Source organism: Helicoverpa armigera, chromosome 29, assembly GCF_030705265.1.
Source record: "Helicoverpa armigera isolate CAAS_96S chromosome 29, ASM3070526v1, whole genome shotgun sequence".
In the NCBI taxonomy this organism is placed as follows: Eukaryota; Metazoa; Arthropoda; class Insecta; order Lepidoptera; family Noctuidae; genus Helicoverpa; species Helicoverpa armigera.
In genome coordinates this window covers 5,890,109-5,910,005 of record NC_087148.1, presented here as the reverse complement: position 1 = coordinate 5,910,005, position 19,897 = coordinate 5,890,109, and the positions used below count along the sequence as shown (strand labels likewise).

Below are 19,897 nucleotides of genomic sequence, written 5' to 3'. Positions count from 1 at the left end.
TAAATATTATTATACGTAGGCCTTATCATCCTCCGAGCCTTTTTTCCCAACTATGTTGGGGTCGGCTTCCAGTCTAACCGGGTGCAGCTGAGTACCAGTGTGCCACAAAGAGCGACTGCCTATCTGAACTCCTCAACCCAGTTACCCGGGCAACCCAATACCCCAATACGGCCTTAATAGTCAATTATTATTTTTCTATTTCCATTCAAATGATATTAGTTACTTACATACATTTTTTATTTTCTAGTTCATCTTTTTTATATAATAGTACATAGCACGGTGCTTCTAACAATTGTTCTTAGTTAGCTAATCTACTTAAAGTATTATTTAGAACATATACAGTTATCGGCACGAATCTTGAGCTCTGACCTTCACCTGCGCAGAAGTAATTTATTGGGTCCCTTTGGTGGTATGAAGTGAGGCGCGGTTGCGTTGTAAAGCGGTGATTGGCCCGCAGTGCATCGCGTCATAGCCGTCACTCAGGATTGGTTCTTTGCTAATAAATCACTTCTGCGCAGATGTAGGTCAGAGCTCAAGATTCGTGCCGATGATTATACCTGTATTTATTTATCTACACTGATATAATAAAGAGGAAACGTTATTTTGTTTGTTTGGAAAATTATTTCTTTGTTGGAAAGCTACACTCTTCCCTCAGAACGCGGGTGAAACCGCGGGAAAACGATAATCGAATTGAACATTGACAATTTTTCGGCATCTATAATTCTAAAAACTATGAATTAAATCCGAATTTATCATTCAAAACTATGTTTGATATTAATTGCTTTATCAAACATTATAATTTTCGTACTTTTTTATATTATTTTACTACAATTTTGCCGTACCATAGAGTGATGTAGAAAATAGACATGACTAAATTGCATTTTTGCACACAGAAAGTATGGGGCGGACGTTTTTGCGGACTGCCTTATGTTCCGCTTGACGTTCTAAAAATACTGTATTTCAGCCTATTTTGAATAGGTATATTGTACTACTACCTACTGCCAATTTCATACTATGTGTGTTTTTAGACTTTTACACAATAGCCTAGGTTAGTTTAATGTTGTGCGCACACACAGTCACACACACACCCACCCTCTCATACACACACACACACACAAAATAGATGCCACGATATTATTCCTAGTTTCAAAATTCATATTGAGTTTTCGTAATCTGATTGTTTAAGCTTTTCTAGGCAATTGTGTCAGTCTTTAGTATTAGTCATTCCTTTAAAATATCTGTATTGACCGGTTAATCTGTATTCAAATCGCTTTGACCGGTCAATGTAGAAATAATTTTAAGTCTTTAATGAAATGTATTCCTTTAATTTTAGTTGTTTTCTGAACTATTTTATTTTAGCTTAATATGTTTTTAGTTGGCGACAATATTGGCCTAATGTGAGCTTGGTTTACTATACAAGTATCACATTTATTTCTTTAAAACTACTCCACAAATGTTTGGTCCAATATTGGTTCCAACTGCACGCTGTACGTATACTAAAATCTCTATTTATGTGAAAATAAATAGTATTTTGTATGAAACTATTCAATGTCAACTTTATTTTATTATTTGATTCGTTTGATCATGGTGTTTTTTTTTTATTATTAGACAAATGTGCTTGTATTTTAACTTGCAAAATAATCCCTTATTTAATGAGAAAATTTAATTTGCTTAATGTCGGAAGGCATATCAAATAATCATGCTTACCGTTTCATTATGTCCATCTGTCAAACTATCAATGGATTTCTATAACTTATCTATCTTTTGATTTGCCATTAGATAATGAATTTTGACATAAGTATAGCGCAAAATCAAAACGGATAGATATATTATACAAATTCGCAGTACCTACAACTTACCTTTGTGAAATGCTGATTCTATTTAATTGATTTATCATCACCAAATCATTCCTGATGACGTACCATCTCCCGAGCCTTTTCCCAACTATGTTGGGGTCGGCTTCCAGTCTAACCGGATGCAGCTGAGTACTAGTGTGCCACAAGGAGCGACTGCCTATCTGACCTCCTCAACCCAGTTACTGGGCTATCCGATACCCCTTGGTTAGACCGGCGTCAAGACTTAATTTATTATTACGTTGACAAAAACATGTATCATACATAGTAAAAAAGACCTTTATAAATATTGAAGTCTGTTGAAACTACAGGTTAAGGATTCTTTTATTGATTTTATAGTGAAAATAAATTAAAATGGACAAGAAAAACGACGCGGGAAACGGCTAGTTTAAAAGAAAACTGATTGACGACTATCAAGCAATAGGATAGGATATGATATTTTATCTCAGGTTGAACTCTCTGTAAACTTTTGTAGGTCTATGGTCCATGTAACATAGACCCAAGTTCAACAACAAAATAAATGTCAGTTTTTTAAAACAACTGAGGCCCGATTCTACTAATTTTACTTAACCGTCAAATCCGTAGCGGACCCCAATTGGGGTCTGAACATCAATGTCACCGTAAGCTCGGTTTAGACCCCAATCGGGGTCTGCGAATGAGGGTTTTCTAAAATGGCAATCCACGAGGTGGCAGCACCGAGTCGTCAGGTCTAATAACTGTCAAAGTGCTTATCTTTACTATGAATAGTGAACGATTTTAGTGTTTTTTTTATTTTATAATTAAAGCACTGCATTATTGTTTTACTATTGCGGTTGAGTAAATAAAAAAAACTAAATCATATTGTGTTAACAAATTTTTCAACAAGCTTTTCCTTAGTACCAGTGACTTTTGCACCCTCTCTCTTAGCTCAATTTTTAGTTCGGAAACCTTATTCTGACCGTAGTCCATAATAAAATCAATAACACTTCCAATATAACAGAATTTCAATAAAGAATAAGTTCGGCACCTACAATTCCATACTATTTGACAGCTGTTTGGACCAGACGCATACGTGGCGCCACCCGGTGGCAGAAAAAATTTCAAAAACCCTCATTAGTCATACACTGTCCTAATTATTTACGCTCATATCTATTTTCTTTCCAATCAAACCGCATTTGTGAGTACTAAATAAATTTAAATTATTTTTACGCATTCAAACCTTTCATATTTAGCATCCCGTTAGAAATATACCTTTTTAAAATCCAATCGTAATTACCGGGAATTCTGATCGAACTCGCCATGTTTGTTTACATTAGTTGTTTTTTTTTTTAATTTGAAGATGCATAGACAAGATGGCGACGGTGATAGAAGTTTTGCATCGAATGATCCGATTCGTTAAAATAAAGAATCGATTTAATAATTTTATATTATAATATTACTAAATTGCACTTTTGTATACTTACCATAATCTGAAAATAAACTAGGAAAAGTAAAATGACTTAATTTATTTTAAAAAAAATGCTAGAAAATCAGTGGTAGAAAATGCGTTGTAGCCGGAATAAAAAAAATCTTTGGTTTTTAGGGTTTCTGAAGACGGCAAATGAAGAAGGTGTTTTATGTGCAGAATTCCTGTAGACCTGCCAAACTTAATGGCGATTCGTTACTTCCAACTTTTTAACTGAGCGGCAAAGCTATTTGACGAGAGCTGCAGTTAGGTATAGTTATCGCAAAATTTTATGACGAGTTTATTGTTTGAAACGGCAAATAGGTAGTCGGAAGTGCTACTCGCTGTTCATCGAAAGCTGGTCCAAGATGGAAAGATGGCCGCCGCCGACTTATTTTTAACCGATTTCCCAAAAAAGCGGACGTTCTCAATTCGACCTTTTTTTTGTATGTTTGTTACGCGATTACTCAGCCATTTATTTATCGATTTTGATGATTCTTTTTTTGTTTGATAGCGTATACTTCCGAGGTGGTCCCAATCCCAATATCCGGTCAGGATCTGATGATGGAAACCTTGAGAAATCGAGGGCGACGACGAGAGGCGAGGTCATGTACTTATACATGACTTTGGTAGTTACAAATTGCCGAAACAAAAATCTTAGAATTGTTGAGAAATAATATAAGAATAAATTAAAATTCCGTAATAGGTAATAAAAATTCAATTAAAATTAAAAATTATTATATAAAATACATATAAAAATTTAATGCTAAAAAATTTCATAAAACTTAAATATCTTTTTTCTTAACAACAAAAACAAATTGAACCTATAATTTAAAATTAATAAATAAAATTGAAATAAGTTGCTATTAAAAAATAGGTATATATAAAATTGGTATTCGATTATTTATAATAAATATCCGATTTAGGTATCGAATGCACACCGCTGATTGAAAAAAAAAAACTCTATTCCAAACTCTACTTGTCTGTGACTTTGATCTTGTAAATTGTTCATTTTTATTGTGTATTTTATGTGCTAATTTTTTAGTTATTGAACATAAATAAGTGCACGAAATGTGTTGCAACGGATTGAAAATGTTATAAATATGACGTTTGTGTTGTGTTTGAGAAAGTGATGCGATTATTTATTGGTAAGTTTTCACCAAATTTGAAATGCCTAACTTTTCGATAGACTTAAAAACACCGTAATTATTTAAAACTACTTTTACGGATTTTATCGCGGTTATATAATATTATTTAATCCCGACGTTTCGGATCCTTTACAGCATCCCGTGACCATGGATACCGCGATAAAATCCGTAAAAGTAGTTTTATTTAAATGTCTAATATTCGCGTAAGTGTCAGAAATCAATACCGTAATTATTACCTTTTTCTGAATTGACTGACCCCATTTGACCTTCGCACGTTGTTGTCAAATAAGTGAGCTCTAAAGTTATAGTTAAAATACTTCTGATCAGGCATTACGGATTTGGAATTCATTTGTTGAAAGTTAGTAGAATTTTTTTACTTCCATGTCGCGATTCAAAATATCCCGCCGAATCAACGGTAAAGTCATATTTATGTCAAAACCTTGTCGAGCAGATACATACACACATACGATTCACATCCGACTGAGACCTAATCACTCCTCAATTACGATTGAAGCGTATATGGCATTCCGCTATTTTCTCTGTGAAATAAACGTTTTTATCCTTGTCGGGATTCAATAATGAATCGTATTGTCTGATAATTATTTACGATTGCAATATGATTGTAGAGCAAGCTACCGTATAGACTAAATGGCAGACCAATCAAATGTCATTGGAATACGATTGGTCTTAAGGCCCCAGTACACGTTGGCCCAAGTGCGGCCAATACACGCCATCACCAATGTGTACACGGGGTATTGGTGCAGGTTGGCGGACATTTGTCAAGGTTGGCGCGCATTCGGCGAGTTGTCGGTTTTTTGGGCACACATCAAAGGAAACTTGGCCCAGCTTGGCGTGTGGTGTTTACACATTCGGCCAATGTTTAGTTCGTCACTGACCGCTGAGGATAGTACACTTTTGAGTTGCGTGTAAAAATAAATATAGTAGTATTATAGTAGTATATAAATATATATAGTAGTGTAGTATAATAAAAATATATATGGTATTGTACAAATAAACAGCCGCAGCCGTAACTACCTCGACGTCCATCGCAAGTGGTTTGCCAGGCAGCAATGAGCCATGCGCCAATGTGTAAACACCATTTGATCGTGGCCTACATTTGTGCATTGCACTGCTTGGCCCAACACAGGCCAACGTGTACTGGGGCCTTTATATTAGTAGCAGAATGCCCGCTAAGGTTAAAACTGCTATTGCGATTCAATTTCTATTCAATTTTGACATTATTAACTTAGCAGAATGGGCCCCTGTTATTTTAAGAAAACTGACCTTTATATTGTCGGTTTTGGGTCTAAATGAGCATTTATAATAAAAATAGTAACTGTATATATTGTACAAATGTGTTTTATAAAAATAAACAATTAAAAATTTATTATTAACTTGTTTTATTTCATTAATAACAACTTAAATTACTTACGATTAGTTTGCGATATGAAAGGGCTAAGTATTATTATTATATTTTGCCTAAGAAGTTTTATATTGTCAAAAGCCTGATATATGGTCCTAAGTATGAGAGCTAGATAGAACTAAATGTCTGTCATATATTTAAATCTATACTAATATTATAAACCTGAGTTTTTGTTTGGTAGTGTTTAATCTAATTTGAATTTAAAAAAAAGGAATGTTCAGTTGGTGCTACTCAGCGCACCTGGATAATGAGTAGTCAATAGCCTTCCTAAATAAATGGGCTTTATAATATAAACAAACTATTTAGCTTTATAAAATTAGTATACTTTCTATCTTTCAATAGACATTTAGTACCATCTCTTTCAATTCTAACAGCATTTTTTAGTGTGATGAATATTATCTACATATACAGCTATATAAATAATTATTTCAACAAGTTCAAGCTTCGAATGTAACCGTTGAGATCTAGGTTTGATTCCCAGTCAGGTAATTATGATAAAACTTAATTAAATCATAGGTCTAATTGCACAACTTACTAAATACATCAGCATTGACTGCCTATCTAACCTTCTCAACCCAGTAATCATTGGATAACCTGATACCTTGGTTGTCAGACTTTCTGGCTTCTGACTACTTGTAGCAATTGCCAAAGATGTTCAAATGACAGCGGGGATCCACCACTTTATCGTGCCTTCTGAAACACGGATGAACTCTAACTTCATGACGAGAAAGTCATCCATGCACAGACCACGCGACAAGCCTCGTGTAACCTTTTGCAAAATTTGACCTTCAAAAGTGCTGATTTTCAGCCTACTTTGAAAAAATGACTTTTTATCCTTATCTTTAATCATATTTAGTAGTTGTACAACCAAACCCTTAACATATTATTGTCATATCAGCCTCTAACTAAATCTAAGCTCGTCCGAGCGGCACGATGAACGAAAGAGCGTCTCCCGTGGAGCCCCAGGATACCCTCTGCAGTTGGAATATTGTGATCCAGACGGCAAAGACAGCTATCCAGGCTATTGCGCCCGCTGCACTCATTAGTACATCTGAAATTGTAACAGTTTATAGGCTGTATTTTGTTCTGGTAAGGTGATAATTTCTCACCTTTGGACTTTGGACATGGATAGGGCTGCCATCTCGAATTTCGCCAAACCCGGACAAACATATAAAAAACCCGGACATTTGGCGTAAATCGCATTTTTTCCCCGAATGAGTATGATTTTTTAAAAACAAAATAGTACCTAATTTCTAATCCATTTACTATTAACATTTACTTAAATTCAATGAGGTGCTTCCTTACATGTTACATGAAAAGTGTCTGGGTTTTCCCCGGACACTTCTTGAAACCCCGCCCGGACATCCCCCGGACAGTCTCCAAACAAGGACAAATCCGGGGAAACCCGGACGGATGGCAGCCCTAGACATGGATGAAACGATAGGAAACAAATTCGAAAAAGTCACTGTTCTACTGGGAGCTTGTAATAAATAAGTTCATATAAAATGTTTTACTTTACAATCAAAAGAATAACTCTTGTTAAAACAAAAGCAAAAGCTTTTTATAACTATCACAGCATCTTTTGAAACTACTTTTCGAGGTTCATTTGTTTGTCTCATTAATTTCAGTTACCAACAAATAATCTACATGGTTAACTTAAGACAATACTTACATTTCTTAATTTGTTTCTGTTCATCGTAGGGAGGCTTTATGAAAGCTTCTTTGAAGAACCAGATCGCGTTCACTGCCCACACAAACGGTAACAGGAGACATCCCACTAGAAATTAAATAACATGCAAATATAATAAGGTCAGAGAGGACAAACATATAGAAGACTAGCTTCTAAGAGTGGTTCCTGAGCGAACTACTTCCTGCACCCAGAGAAAAAGTAGTCTATATGTTTTTATAGCATATAAGCTATATTACTAACAAGTTTCAAAGCAAAATCCATTCAGTAGTTTGCGTGCAGGTGCAGTAGGAACAAACCTCTATACATACAAACTTTCGTGTATATAATATTTGCAATGAATACCTGCGAGGCAGTCTAATGAGAATGAGAATGTCGCAAATAAGTTGGTAGGAACACGAAATTTGCTTTACAGAGAGTACAAGCGCATTATGGATGGAAAAATTAACGTAGGTATAGTATAAAATACTTAGTTATCTTTGCCATGAAATTGATATGATATACAATGAAAAAACAATGCGAACAACTAAAAGAAATCTGTGTGATGTGATGATAATGAAAGCAGGTAGTGTATGTAAATAATTTACCTTTGAAGTACCATTTACAAAGTTGGAGTTTCTTGTCGTTAGGTAGCCGTGCTAGATCCATTTTAAAATATTTGATTATCTATTAATTTCCACTCGATTTCAAACAAAGTTTTCTTGTTTTTCTGAGTCACTGAAAGACCAGATCAATGGAAATCTGTCACAATGGCAACTTGTCATTGTCAAACGTGTTTGTAATGTTTGTTGCAGTATCTTTTTCTGGTTTTACAAAATGGTATAATGCTATTTCTCTTTTCTTTGCACAAAATGCTCAAAATCGTTTGTTTGCTGAGAATGTTGACGTTCTACGTTTAATTTTACGTGAATCCATCAACCATCAATCCATGGATACATTTTCGTTTACCCATTTATTTAGGAATAGAAAATAAAAGGCATTTTTGGAGTTGTTTTTATGCATTTCCTAATTTCCTTAATATGTAAGACACTTCAGTGTAGCTACGTTTCCTTTTTTAGCGTGAATTGGATTACTTTTACGTTCCATTGTATGTAACGTACTACATCAACATTCATTAATATATGATGGTAACTACGTCTACAAACTGTATTTGGAAACAAGATCGAGCAATTACAATTTGCTTATTTAAAGCAATCTTTTTGCATCATTTGCTTATAACACGAACCTGTAAACTACCAAAAACCTATTGACAGTTCAATTTTTCATTAGTAATTAACGTCTATCGGAACGTTAAACGTAGAGAAACAAAAATGGCGTAAATTGTTGAATGTCAATAGTTGAAAATGTGTAAAAAGTAAATAAAAATGTTTTCGTTGCCAGAATGTTTGTTATCGTGTGTTATACTGCTTCTGTATAGTTCAAAAACATGTAAGTATTAGTTCTTAAACGGCCATTACAAAGAAACAATCCGATACATTTTTGGGAAAAATTTGGCATCTTCGAAATATTTTTTTTGGTTCGATACTGGTTTTTTAGCCTTGAAATGTGTTTTGACCGTGGATGTTGCTTTACTTATCAATTAAGGGCAAGGTTTGGCGTTAATCACATGCGATATATCACGGAATGTTAAAGGAAAAATATTTACATTTTGCACACTTAGGAATTTGTGACTACCAAATTTTTTCTGAATCTTCTAACGGTATATCTAAGACGGAATTAGAACGAAATCCTTTCTCTTTTGTTCTACTATCCTTTTTGTTTTGTTTATTTATTGTTTTCCTTCCAAACTTGTTTTTATGCTACTGCATAATATCATGTCTGTCATTGAAATAAGTTTTTAATTTTGGTCAGAACACTTTTATGGTCTTGTCTAGGTTAACACTGTAATAATATTAAGTTCCCAATGTTAAAACTACTTTTAAAGTAATATACTTTGATGAAAGTGAAAATCTTCAAAATATTTCAAATCTTATATAGTTTTGCTTAAATAAAATAAGAAATTGATATTTTCTGTGTCAATTGTTTGTAAATATTATAATTTCATAGATAGTTTGTGATATAAGCTATATTTTAACCATCTATGGAAGAAAAATCTTCTGGGCTGCCGGTGAAATAGCGGCAAATAGATAGTGTTTTCATACAACCAATGCAATTGATATTATTTGTCAACATCTGTGTTTATATTTGTTTGTTTGTACTCTACTTCAAAACTACTCAACCAATTTGAAACATTCTTTCACTGTTAGGGAGCTACACTATCTATGACATACAATATTATTTATGCATAGCACTTTTGGAATGTGAAAACAACAGGCAGGCTATATCATCATTTCTTGAGCCTTTTCCCAACTATGTGGGGGGTTGGCTTCCAGTTTCACCAGATGTAGCTGAGTACCAGCCCTTTACAAGGAGCGACAGCCTATCTGACCTCCTCCAACCCAATACCCCTTGGTTAGACTGGTGTCAGACTTACTGGCTTCTGACCATAACGATTGCCATTGATGTTCAATGACAGCCGGGACCTTAGAAAAGAAACTTAGAAAAGTTGTACTGGTACTTCCCTGACCTGGAATCGAACCTGTGCGGCGCCCTCATACTCAAGAGGTTGGTTCTACCATGTGAAACAGGTAGTGTAGCATAAATCTTGAGTGTGAGGAAGGTAATAATTACTATTAACCAGGTGCACATACATATGATAAGTGGCTATGATGCATACATTTGCATATGCTTAAGATATTGTGATTAACATGCCTTACTCATTAATAATGGTATATAGTATCAAATGACTGGCTAAGCTATTTTCAACTTTAAGTGTATGGCTTTAAGGTTGAAAATGTATGATGGTTTTGGTATGGACTTGATACTTGCTGATTATAACTATGTACTACTGAACTAAGATACCTGGTTGGAACCTATTTATTTGATAGTTAGGCAATATTTATATGCCTTGTCATCCACCAGGAGGAGAATTACTTTGAAAAAAATGGATTGCATTTATGTAGCAACTCGTCCTGTCTTTGCCTTGTATAATTTATCAAATGGCATATTGTATAAAGATCTTATCCTATTAGTGAAAACCATATAAAAATCCTTTGAGTGAATATGTAGTGAATGCATAGATATGCGTGCATAGTATATAATACAGTATGCCATAGTATTCGTGGGATTCCAGGTCAGACAAGTACTAATGCAAATTTTTAAAGTTTGTTTGTACGTCCTAAGTATATCTTGGACACCTATGACTGTGTTTCGGATGGCACGTTAAACTTTAGGTCCAGCCGGTCCAGGTTGTCATTGAACATCCTTGACAGTCGTTACGGGTAGTCAGAAGCCAGTCGGTATTATACCAAACGTGTCGAACGCGCCGAACCAATCCAATTTTGGAATTCTTTGCAATTTTAAAATGCTTATCCGCATCGAATGGTCCAAAACCGAAAGAATCGGACAAATGCCAGTCGAATTGGTTATGACGTCATTAGATACATTTGCTGACAGCTATGTATGACAGTTGTAAAGGAAATATAAACCATTCTTTCGATACGTTTGGCTTCGATAAGTGTGCGAGGCATCCCTGGAATTCCATTCCTTCGACACGTTCGGCTCTGATAGATAAATGCGTTCCCCATAAAGGTACGTTTTCAAAGCTGGCTGCCGACCGCACTTCGTTCTATCTGAGGATCGTGCTTCTGCCCCCTAGATCCAGAAAATGGTTTCATGTAAATATATACAAACCAGTAGTGCAGCTGCCGACTTCATGCGGCACGTGCGGTCGACAGCTAGATTTCAAAACCTACCTTTTTTGTTTATTCTGAAACGATAGAGTAAAAATTGCGGCGTGGAGTTGAATATATGTTTTTTTCTTCACCTGTGTTTGGTACTTAAAATGTCTCAATAGGATGTGCGTCCTGCATGGTGAAAATTGAATGAATGTTTGTTGAGTAGCTTTTGTAATGATACATATTCAAGGAGTTGCTACAATTTTTGCGTACATAAACAATCATTATTGTTTCGTAAAGAAAGCGTGCCAACCTTGCATACTTACACTAGTTTCTGCCCGTGGTTTTACCCGCGTCCCAATGGGAACTACTCTACCCACCCATAAAATAAAGTAGCCTGTCTGGTTAAATAGGCTGTCTGATTTACCTAATACAGCGTTCAAGCAAAAACAAACTCTTCATATTGAAAAATTCTTTCAGTGTTTGACTGCCCATTTATTGAAAAATGCGGGATCTGCGGGAAGTAATTCCCACGGGAAGGACCGAAAACCAAAAGCTAGTTTTCTTATGAATTCTTTAGTCCTATACTAGCGGCCCACCCCGGCTTCGCATGGGTGCCTTGCTGTTAAATGTATGCTACTATCATATAAAGCGCATCAAAATCCGTTGCGTAATTTCAAAGACTTAGCATACATAGGGATATAGATACAGGGAAAGCGACTTTGTTTTATACTTTTTCTTGCGAGCCTTTTCCAAGCCAACTATGTTGGGGTCGGCTTCCACCGACTTTGTATTATACTATGTAATGATTATTTCTCTCCCCAGGTTCAGGCGACATCCCGTCCCCCTCCCTAGCACTGTTCATGCCAGGCGAGCTGGAGTTCACAGAGGTACTCGTGCGCCGAGTCCATGATAACCTGACGCTGGTCTGCGAGCTGCGAGGGGATCTCACTCCGAGGAGCTTCGTGTGGAACTATATGGGGGATAATGGCACGGTTGGGGATGTGTGAGTATCTATAACAAAATCTATACAATATAATAAAGTGATAGGACAGTCAAAACTGTACATTGAATATTTTGTAAAAAGAATACTTGGGGGGGTGATCCATAATCGATTCTGTACCCAAATATGTAGTTTTTAGATTTTTTGTCTGTATGTCTGTTTGTCTGTATGTCTGTTTGTCTGTATGTCTGTATGTTTGTCCCGGATAAACTCAAAAAGTACTGCATGGATTTAAATCAAATTTTGCATGACTATTACCTGGGGGCCGGTTCAACACATAGGCTATATATTATCACGCTATCACCTACGGGGGTTGAGCAATGAACGATTAAATAAACGAAAATTCTATATTGCCCACGCAGACGAAGTCGCGGGCAACAGCTAGTTAAAGATAAAGATAGATTAATTTGCAAAACATGTGTATAAAATTGAAGAATAAACTTTACCTTATTATAAAACGTGGTCCTAAAAAAGTACTGGGTTTAAACCATTGCCAAGAAAAAAGTTTATGCCTTAAACCTAGAACTAAATTCGGTGCTTTGTAAGACCACGTTTTATGATAAGGAGGTACAACTTTTCGCCATTCTGTCAGACTCAATGATGCTTGGTGATTTCAGACTTTGTAGTCCAGATTTCCTCTGAATGTTTTCCTTTACCTTTTAATCAGTCTTTATTTACTAGACCACCATGGCATTATTTAAATGCTACAATACTATTTCATATGTCGGAGACGGTCAATAGTACGGACACTAAACGTCACGCAAGCGCGCCCTCTGGTGTCGTTTCCGGTGACACAACAATTTGGCGCGCTTGGCAGAGTCGTGGTGGTCGGCGTGGCGTCGACGGAGCTCAGTCTTCGTTGAGCCGTCGTGTTGCACACATCCCGAAACTGCATTACCGTTGTTTGTTTATTTCTTTGTAGATAGGGTTAAAGGCTCCGAAACTACTAGACAGATTTGAAAACCTCATTTACGAAGCAATACTATTCCCATTTAATATAACCTTATTTCTCCACAGCATACTAAAAGGCGAGCCAAAAGGTATAACTGCGAACAGTACCCTCACCAAATTCGATCTTCAAGCATCAGACAGCGGGCAGTACCTATGTTCAGCCCCACCGTTCAGTGTCAGCAAGTATATACTAGTCCAGGTACGTAGCCAACATGGTTACATATTTCATAGATTTTTTTATACAAAGTCAGTATTTTTTTTTCAATCTCTACTAATATTATAAATGTGAAAGTAATGTTTGTCACGCTTTCACGTCTAAAACACTGAACTGATTTTAATAATTCTTGATACAGAGATAGAGTTCACCTTGAGAAAGAACATAGGATAGTTTTTATCCCGGATTTTTGAAGAGTTCTTTTGGGAACGCGATATAACCGAAATCGAAGGGGGCGAAGCCGCGGGCGGAAGCTAGTAGGCTTTCGAAACGTCTAACTAGTTGCAGAGTTCCAAAAAGTTGGTCTCATGGAGCAGAACCGGCAAGAAACTCCATAGACACTCTTAAAAATATATATATTTCCAATAGTTTTCTACCTCTACAATAGTTAAATATTTCATTGAATTTTATGTATACAATTTTATAATTTTGATTGATTTATAGACATAATTGTATTGCTGGGAAGTTTGAAAAAGTGCTGTATTTCAGGCTACTTTAAGGGTCAATTCCCACTGAAAGAGCAGCGGCCGGCAGCGGCCGTAAGAGCACGGAAAATGTAAGAGCGCGGCGCGGTGCGGCGCCGCGCGGCCCGCCGCGCTCGCGCTCAATCCCTTGCAATTACGGCCGCTGCCGGCCGCTGCCGGCCGCTGCTCTTTCAGTGGGAATTGACCCTAAATAACATTTTATGTTTCTCAGGGGCGAGGCCCTACCTACTGCAGACGCGGTGCCTTCTGGTGCGGGCAGCGCTGCATCGCGGCGCAGTACCTGTGCGACGGCCGGCGCGACTGCGAGCGCGCGGAGGACGAGGCCGCGCCTATGTGTCCGCCTCTTGTGTGCTCTGGTGAGTATTCTATACTAAAACTTGAGTGACATAATAGTTCATAGAGGGTGTCCACAAGAGTAGAAAGGGGTGAATATAGGGGAATACATAAGAGTACCAAAGGGGAGTACATAAGAGTGGTAAGGGGGAGAAAATAAGGAAGGACGTAGAAGGAGTACATAATAAGAGTTTGCAAGGGGAGTACATAAGAGTAGTGCACAGGGGGAGTGCATAGGAGTACATAGGGGGAATACGTAAGAGTAGGAAATAGGGGGAGTACACAAGAGCAGTAAAAAGGGAGAGTACATAAGCGTAGTACACAGGGGGAATATATAAGAGCAGTACATAGGGGGAGTACATAAGAGTAGGTAGTACATAAGGGGAGCACATAGGATAGTTTTTATTGACAGAGGACACAGGATAGTTTTTATTACAAAAAAATATATAAAAATAAAAAATGAAATTTATTCCGAACATATAGCGCCATCTATTGGTCAAACAAAAAATCTGCCGGAAGTCACTATTCCACGCGAACGAATTCGCGGGCAAAAGCTAGTTATTAATATTATTACATAAGTGTTATTTTATCTCCGCAGGTAGCGACAAGCTGAACTGTTCGTCAGGGCGGTGCATCTCGGAGTCGGCTTGCTGTAAAACGAGCAGTTCTCTCTGCCAGCACCCGTCCTGCTGCGACGAGCATCCTCGATACTCCCGGCTCGAAGGTACTCCACCAGGATATACTGATAGGAACTCTGCCCATGGGACAGAAACTCTTAGCGACTGCTCAAGATGTTCAAATAACAGCCAGGACCCACCAGTTTATCGTGCCCTCCAAATTGGTGTCCGAGATCTCGTTGGAAAGTTCAAAGTAGTACCCACTAGGCCACCTCATTCATCATCATCTCACGACTGCCAATAATGTTCAATGACAGCCGGGACCTACAGTTTAACGTGCCATCCGAAACACAGTCATTGGTGTCTAAGATATACTAAGAAAGTACATACAAATTTATAAAAGTTGCATTGGTACTTGCCGTGGACTCGAAAGCACACTCATACTTGAGAGGTTGGTTCTTTACCCACTAGGCCACCACGACTTTATGAACGAACCATCATCATCATCTCCCGAGCCTTTTCCCAACTATGTTGGTGTCGGCTTCCAGTCTAACCAGATTCAGCTGAGTACCAGTGTGCCACAAGGAGCGACTGCCTATCTGACCTTATTATGTTAATTAAATATATTATTTAACAGCGTGAATTAATATTGTTCTATCTCTGTTCCCAGGCTACGTGGACGTGGAATATCCGCCGCTATACGAGGACCGACACGCGGGAGACGACTATGGCTTCATACAGTCTACTATCTATACTGTTACTGGTGAGTAACACTTTATTATTTACTTATTTTTACATTTACTTATTTTGTGTTTACAGTTTAGGTATAGTTTTAGTTGAAGATACAAAATTTGAAAAATATAGATTTTTCTAGTTAAGTCAATTCAAAGACGTTTATTGAAGTAGACTAATTAAATTATCACTTTTTAACGTCAACATTACGAAAATAACATCACCTCCAAAACGCCCACCCTTCACTACTTCCTATGTGTTTTTGCTGGGAAGAAGAAGTGGCGCAACAAACTCCCCAGCAACACATGTCTGTTGTTTCGCTTACTAAAGATAAGAATTTGACATTAGTCATACAAGTTTTGTCAAATTCCTATCTTTAGTGAGCAGAATAACAGATTGATAGAATATTGGTAACACTTTGAATTAACTGGTTATCTGCGGAATTTCGTCTACGCACCTGGACATAATACTACCTTTTCCTTGTAGGAGTGGTTTCCCAACAGCAAAATAGTGAAATAGTGTATAAGACAGTACATAGGGCAGTTCATAGTGCAGTTCATAGGGGTAGTTCATAAGGCAGTACATAGGGGGAGTACATTGATGTCTTTCTTCTGTCATACTAATATTATAAAGAGGGAACATGTTTTTGTTCTTCAAGGGTCTTAGTTTAGCTAGACTATTACCGAGTAACACATGCTATACATATTTGTGTCTCGGTACCGGAAGAAATTTCCCCTGGAACTCTGTTGAAACCGTAGCCAACAGCTAACAGCTAATGATTTACTTTTTATTTTAATGGAATATGTTTGTTTCTATTCCAGCTTGCGCCTTAATCTTCATGATAGCAGTAGTACTGCTAGTGTCAGCTATCTGCAAGATGCACATGAAGCGAGCTGCGTTACGCTCGTATGCTCACGCCGACAGAGCTACTCGGCAGCATTACTGTGTGCAGTATGCTCAGGTAATACAATCATCTGCATAGCCGCTTCCTAATATGGTTTCTAGTTCAAGGTTATGCAGCAGAGGTACCAGTGTGCCACAAGGCTCGAACCAGTCCATATAATGTGTAATGAAAATTCTGCCCGATCCGTGAAGGTATTATTAAATACATACCTATATGAAATTGCAAAAATTAACGTATCATCCGGATACAATAAAAAGTTGCCTATTAATAACGCCGTCGTAGCCGATTTCGACAAGTTATGACTAGATCAGTCAGCTGTGCAGGACATATTATAGTGCACAAGCGTTTTTGACAGTAAAGTTACCTGTTAACTTTGGGCGGGCTTCAAAATAAAAGAGATAATAAAGTCCAATTGAGTATACACGTCAAATGCACTAACTTACTTGATACTTTGTGGTCAAAGTGCGACTTTTGTTAATCATCATATCTACATCATAAAGGCTGCATCAATAATGTATGTTGATGATGTATGTTGTTGTTTTAGACGCAGCGGTTCCCGCCGTGCTACGAGGCGTCGCGGCTGCTGGAGGCCGAGCGAGCCGACAACACCGACTCGCCGCAACACAGCGCTGATAGAACGCAGGCACAGGTATACTATCAGAATATATACTAATGTAATTATTATTATGTTATTTATTCGACTTTGTCTCGCTTTAAACGAAAATTTTACGTGTATAACTGTTTTTTTCAACCTGTTGGAAAATAAATATCACTTATTATTTTTTTATTGATGATGGCTGTGGTTTCCTCTCACACAGAAAAGGATTGAGTGGTTTAGTGATTTTAGACGTTCAGGTTACCTCGAAACGTTTTCCTTCACCTTTCAAAAGCTACTGGTATCTAAGATAAATTTAAAAAGTACATGAAACTCATACTTGAAAGGTTGATGCTTTACCCACTAGGCTACCACGACTTTGTTTAATACGAGCTTGTCTAAAAGTCCCATCACGATTGGTTACTTTTACTGAAGTGCCTACTCAAATAGAATATAATTATACAAACATAATACTACTTCCCCAGCAGTCGGCTCGTCCGGAGTCTCCAGTGCCGGAGTCGCCGGGTGAGGGCGCGGGGGCGGAGCGCCCCGGCTTCGGACTCGCTCGTCTGTCCGCTATATTCTCCTCGCGATACCGACAGGTATGCCACAAATAAAATATTACCAACTATCGTATTTACTTTTGAAAATTGAATCTGACAATTCAGAGTAAACAGTTGTTTTAAGAAATTTTTAAATTACTATTAAGACCTACTGTATCACCAAAAAGCACACTAATAAATACTTTGACTTTGACTTTGAAAAGTTATGTTTGTGTTGTCGATAAACTTAGACTAAATTTTTGTCACATATTCAGTATGTGACAAAAAATCGATTAGTTTTATGGCGAAAGCAGCTTTTCATCAGTCAGTTCGCGATAAACTTAAAACTAGAAACCATATGTTTTTCTCGAATAGTTACAGTGACTTTTTGAATTTCTGATTCTGACTTACATAGATGCTTTAAGTATATAATTTATACCCGTGCGAGTACCTAGATGCCTAGTATAAATAATCTATGATTTAAAAATAACACTCCTTACATAATATTATTTTCAGGTACCAACACAAAGCGACGTAGAACTCACAAACGTACGTTCTTCATCACTAAACAATTCACCAACCAGGAATCGAACTCTAGACAACTACCGGAGCCCTACCTACTGCGATTTGAACGCCTCAGAGTTCTACTTCACAAACCCAGAGACCGGGGACTTTGGCCGAGACCTCAACTATATGGCAACACCCGTAGATTACATGAGGAGGTCCAACACAGCCCTCGAAAGGGTCATAGACCATCTAGACAGGCAACGGTTGACCCTACAACTAGGTAGGTTCCAATTAACTATACCTAGGTTCGGACGGAGATCAGAAAATGACCGCAGACCTGACACACCGAACGTTGCAGAAATTAATATTGATGATTTAGATTTTGTGAGAATGACTTCACATGATACGTATACTCTAAATGGTAGGACTATTAGGTTGTTGGGGGCTAATTTTGAAAATTACCCCGTTCTCCCCGATGGGACGAGGCCTCCTCCATACAATGAAGCGATGAGATGCAAATTTTTTGGACCTCCACCTGAGTATTTGAGTCGGGAAGGTCTCAATTCAAGAGTTGATGAAGAAGCTAGGAATAATGTTGAAATGCCGCCCTGCTATGATGAATTAGCTACCGGTGAAAATACAGGTACTCAAAGTAATCCTTCTTGTTCTAATAGTTCGTCAAATAACGGTAATGTAACGGAAAGTAACGCTGAAAGTAACGGTAACGACAGTGTAAGAGATAGAGCTTTAGCAGTTTCTAACACCAGTGATGAAAATAACGTTGCAAGTAACAGTTTGAATAACGTTGCAAGTAACAGTTTGAGTAACGTTACAAGTAACTTAAATAACGTTACGCAAACGTATAATAATAACGTAGTTACAAGCCCACCTGTAACGGTCAACGAAACGGTTATAGATTCGAATATGAACAACGTGCAAAGTATAAGTTCTATTATAAATAACTTGCCTGCAATTGATAGTGATGTGAACGCTAACGAAACAACTATTAACTGTTAATAACCGTTACTTTTAACGTTACTTTACGGCAGCTATACTTAAAAACAGCTATCATTAAATCAAGTCACAAAAATAACGTATTTTTCACACTACATTCGACATTTAAATAATAATCAAAAGAAATAAATAAAAAATATTTTTTTATGAATTCGTCTTGCCTCTAATAAAAAATAATATTTACCAGTTAACAATAAGCCAGTTAAAATTAAAATAACGGTTAAAATAACTAGTTTAAACTTGTAAGAACCAGTTATATCTTGCCTACCAGTTAACTTAGTAGCCAGTAACGTTAAGCAGCTATCTAGGCCGCTAATTGGATGGGTGTGCAAGTGTGTAGTTTTAAAACCACCGTATAATAGTTATAGTGCCTTAGAAAATCTTGTAATAGTGGCTAGAAATTACTGTAGGATAATATATTTTACTAACTTCTGTCAATGTTTTCACCCGTTTTCTATTGGACCTACTCCGCGCATAAAGGTAAAAAAAACTTATAGCTTTTCAACCTAAATGTGCTATCTAACACTGAAATATATTTTTTTTACTATATAATAGTAGTTACTTTAGTAGGATAATTTCAATTATTGTCACGGAATAGTAATTGTAACTGAAATGTAAAAAATATTTGACGTTTTTTTAGTGACAAGAATCAAATACTTACCATATGTAAGTCTAACCAAGGGGTATTGGGTTGCCCGGGTAACTGGGTTGAGGAGATCAGATAGGCAGTCGCAGCCCCGGATCTACAAT

General features: G+C 37.1%; 2 protein-coding genes across 3 annotated transcripts; one reads left to right on the top strand and one right to left on the bottom strand.

The window, feature by feature from the left end:
- Nucleotides 1–4,991: 4,991 nt before the first annotated feature.
- LOC110377846 (gamma-secretase subunit pen-2) lies at nt 4,992–8,291 on the bottom strand. Its single transcript, XM_064042565.1, has 3 exons — nt 8,122–8,291; nt 7,520–7,624; nt 4,992–6,898 (listed from the first exon to the last, which is right to left on the bottom strand). The coding sequence occupies exons 1-3, from the start codon at nt 8,180–8,182 to the stop codon at nt 6,759–6,761; spliced, it is 306 nt and encodes a 101-aa protein (XP_063898635.1). The 5' UTR covers nt 8,183–8,291; the 3' UTR covers nt 4,992–6,758.
- A 517-nt stretch (nt 8,292–8,808) lies between these two features.
- LOC110377842 (uncharacterized) lies at nt 8,809–19,252 on the top strand. 2 transcript variants are annotated; one of them, XM_064042641.1, is made up of 10 exons: nt 8,809–8,962; nt 12,076–12,256; nt 13,271–13,403; nt 14,115–14,259; nt 14,835–14,960; nt 15,524–15,616; nt 16,407–16,546; nt 17,034–17,138; nt 17,573–17,686; nt 18,143–19,252. In XM_064042641.1, exons 1-10 carry the CDS (start codon nt 8,899–8,901, stop codon nt 19,148–19,150), a joined length of 2,109 nt encoding a protein of 702 aa, XP_063898711.1. In that variant the 5' UTR covers nt 8,809–8,898; the 3' UTR covers nt 19,151–19,252. The 2 variants fall into 2 exon arrangements, with proteins under 2 accessions (XP_063898711.1, XP_063898710.1); XM_064042640.1 differs by having other exon boundaries at nt 17,570–17,686.
- Nucleotides 19,253–19,897: the final 645 nt, after the last annotated feature.

Excerpts from the sequence above, each read along its gene's own strand:
- LOC110377846 (XM_064042565.1), bottom strand. The coding sequence starts at position 8,182 with ATGGATCTAGCACGGCTACCTAACGACAAGAAACTCCAACTTTGTAAA. Across the intron at positions 7,625-8,121 it reads TTGTAAATGGTACTTCAAAG|TGGGATGTCTCCTGTTACCG; the intron begins GTAAATTATTTA and ends TTTAATTTCTAG. Across the intron at positions 6,899-7,519 it reads ACAGAAACAAATTAAGAAAT|ATGTACTAATGAGTGCAGCG; the intron begins GTAAGTATTGTC and ends TTACAATTTCAG.
- LOC110377842 (XM_064042640.1), top strand. The coding sequence starts at position 8,899 with ATGTTTTCGTTGCCAGAATGTTTGTTATCGTGTGTTATACTGCTTCTG. Across the intron at positions 8,963-12,075 it reads TCTGTATAGTTCAAAAACAT|GTTCAGGCGACATCCCGTCC; the intron begins GTAAGTATTAGT and ends TTCTCTCCCCAG. Across the intron at positions 12,257-13,270 it reads AATGGCACGGTTGGGGATGT|CATACTAAAAGGCGAGCCAA; the intron begins GTGAGTATCTAT and ends ATTTCTCCACAG.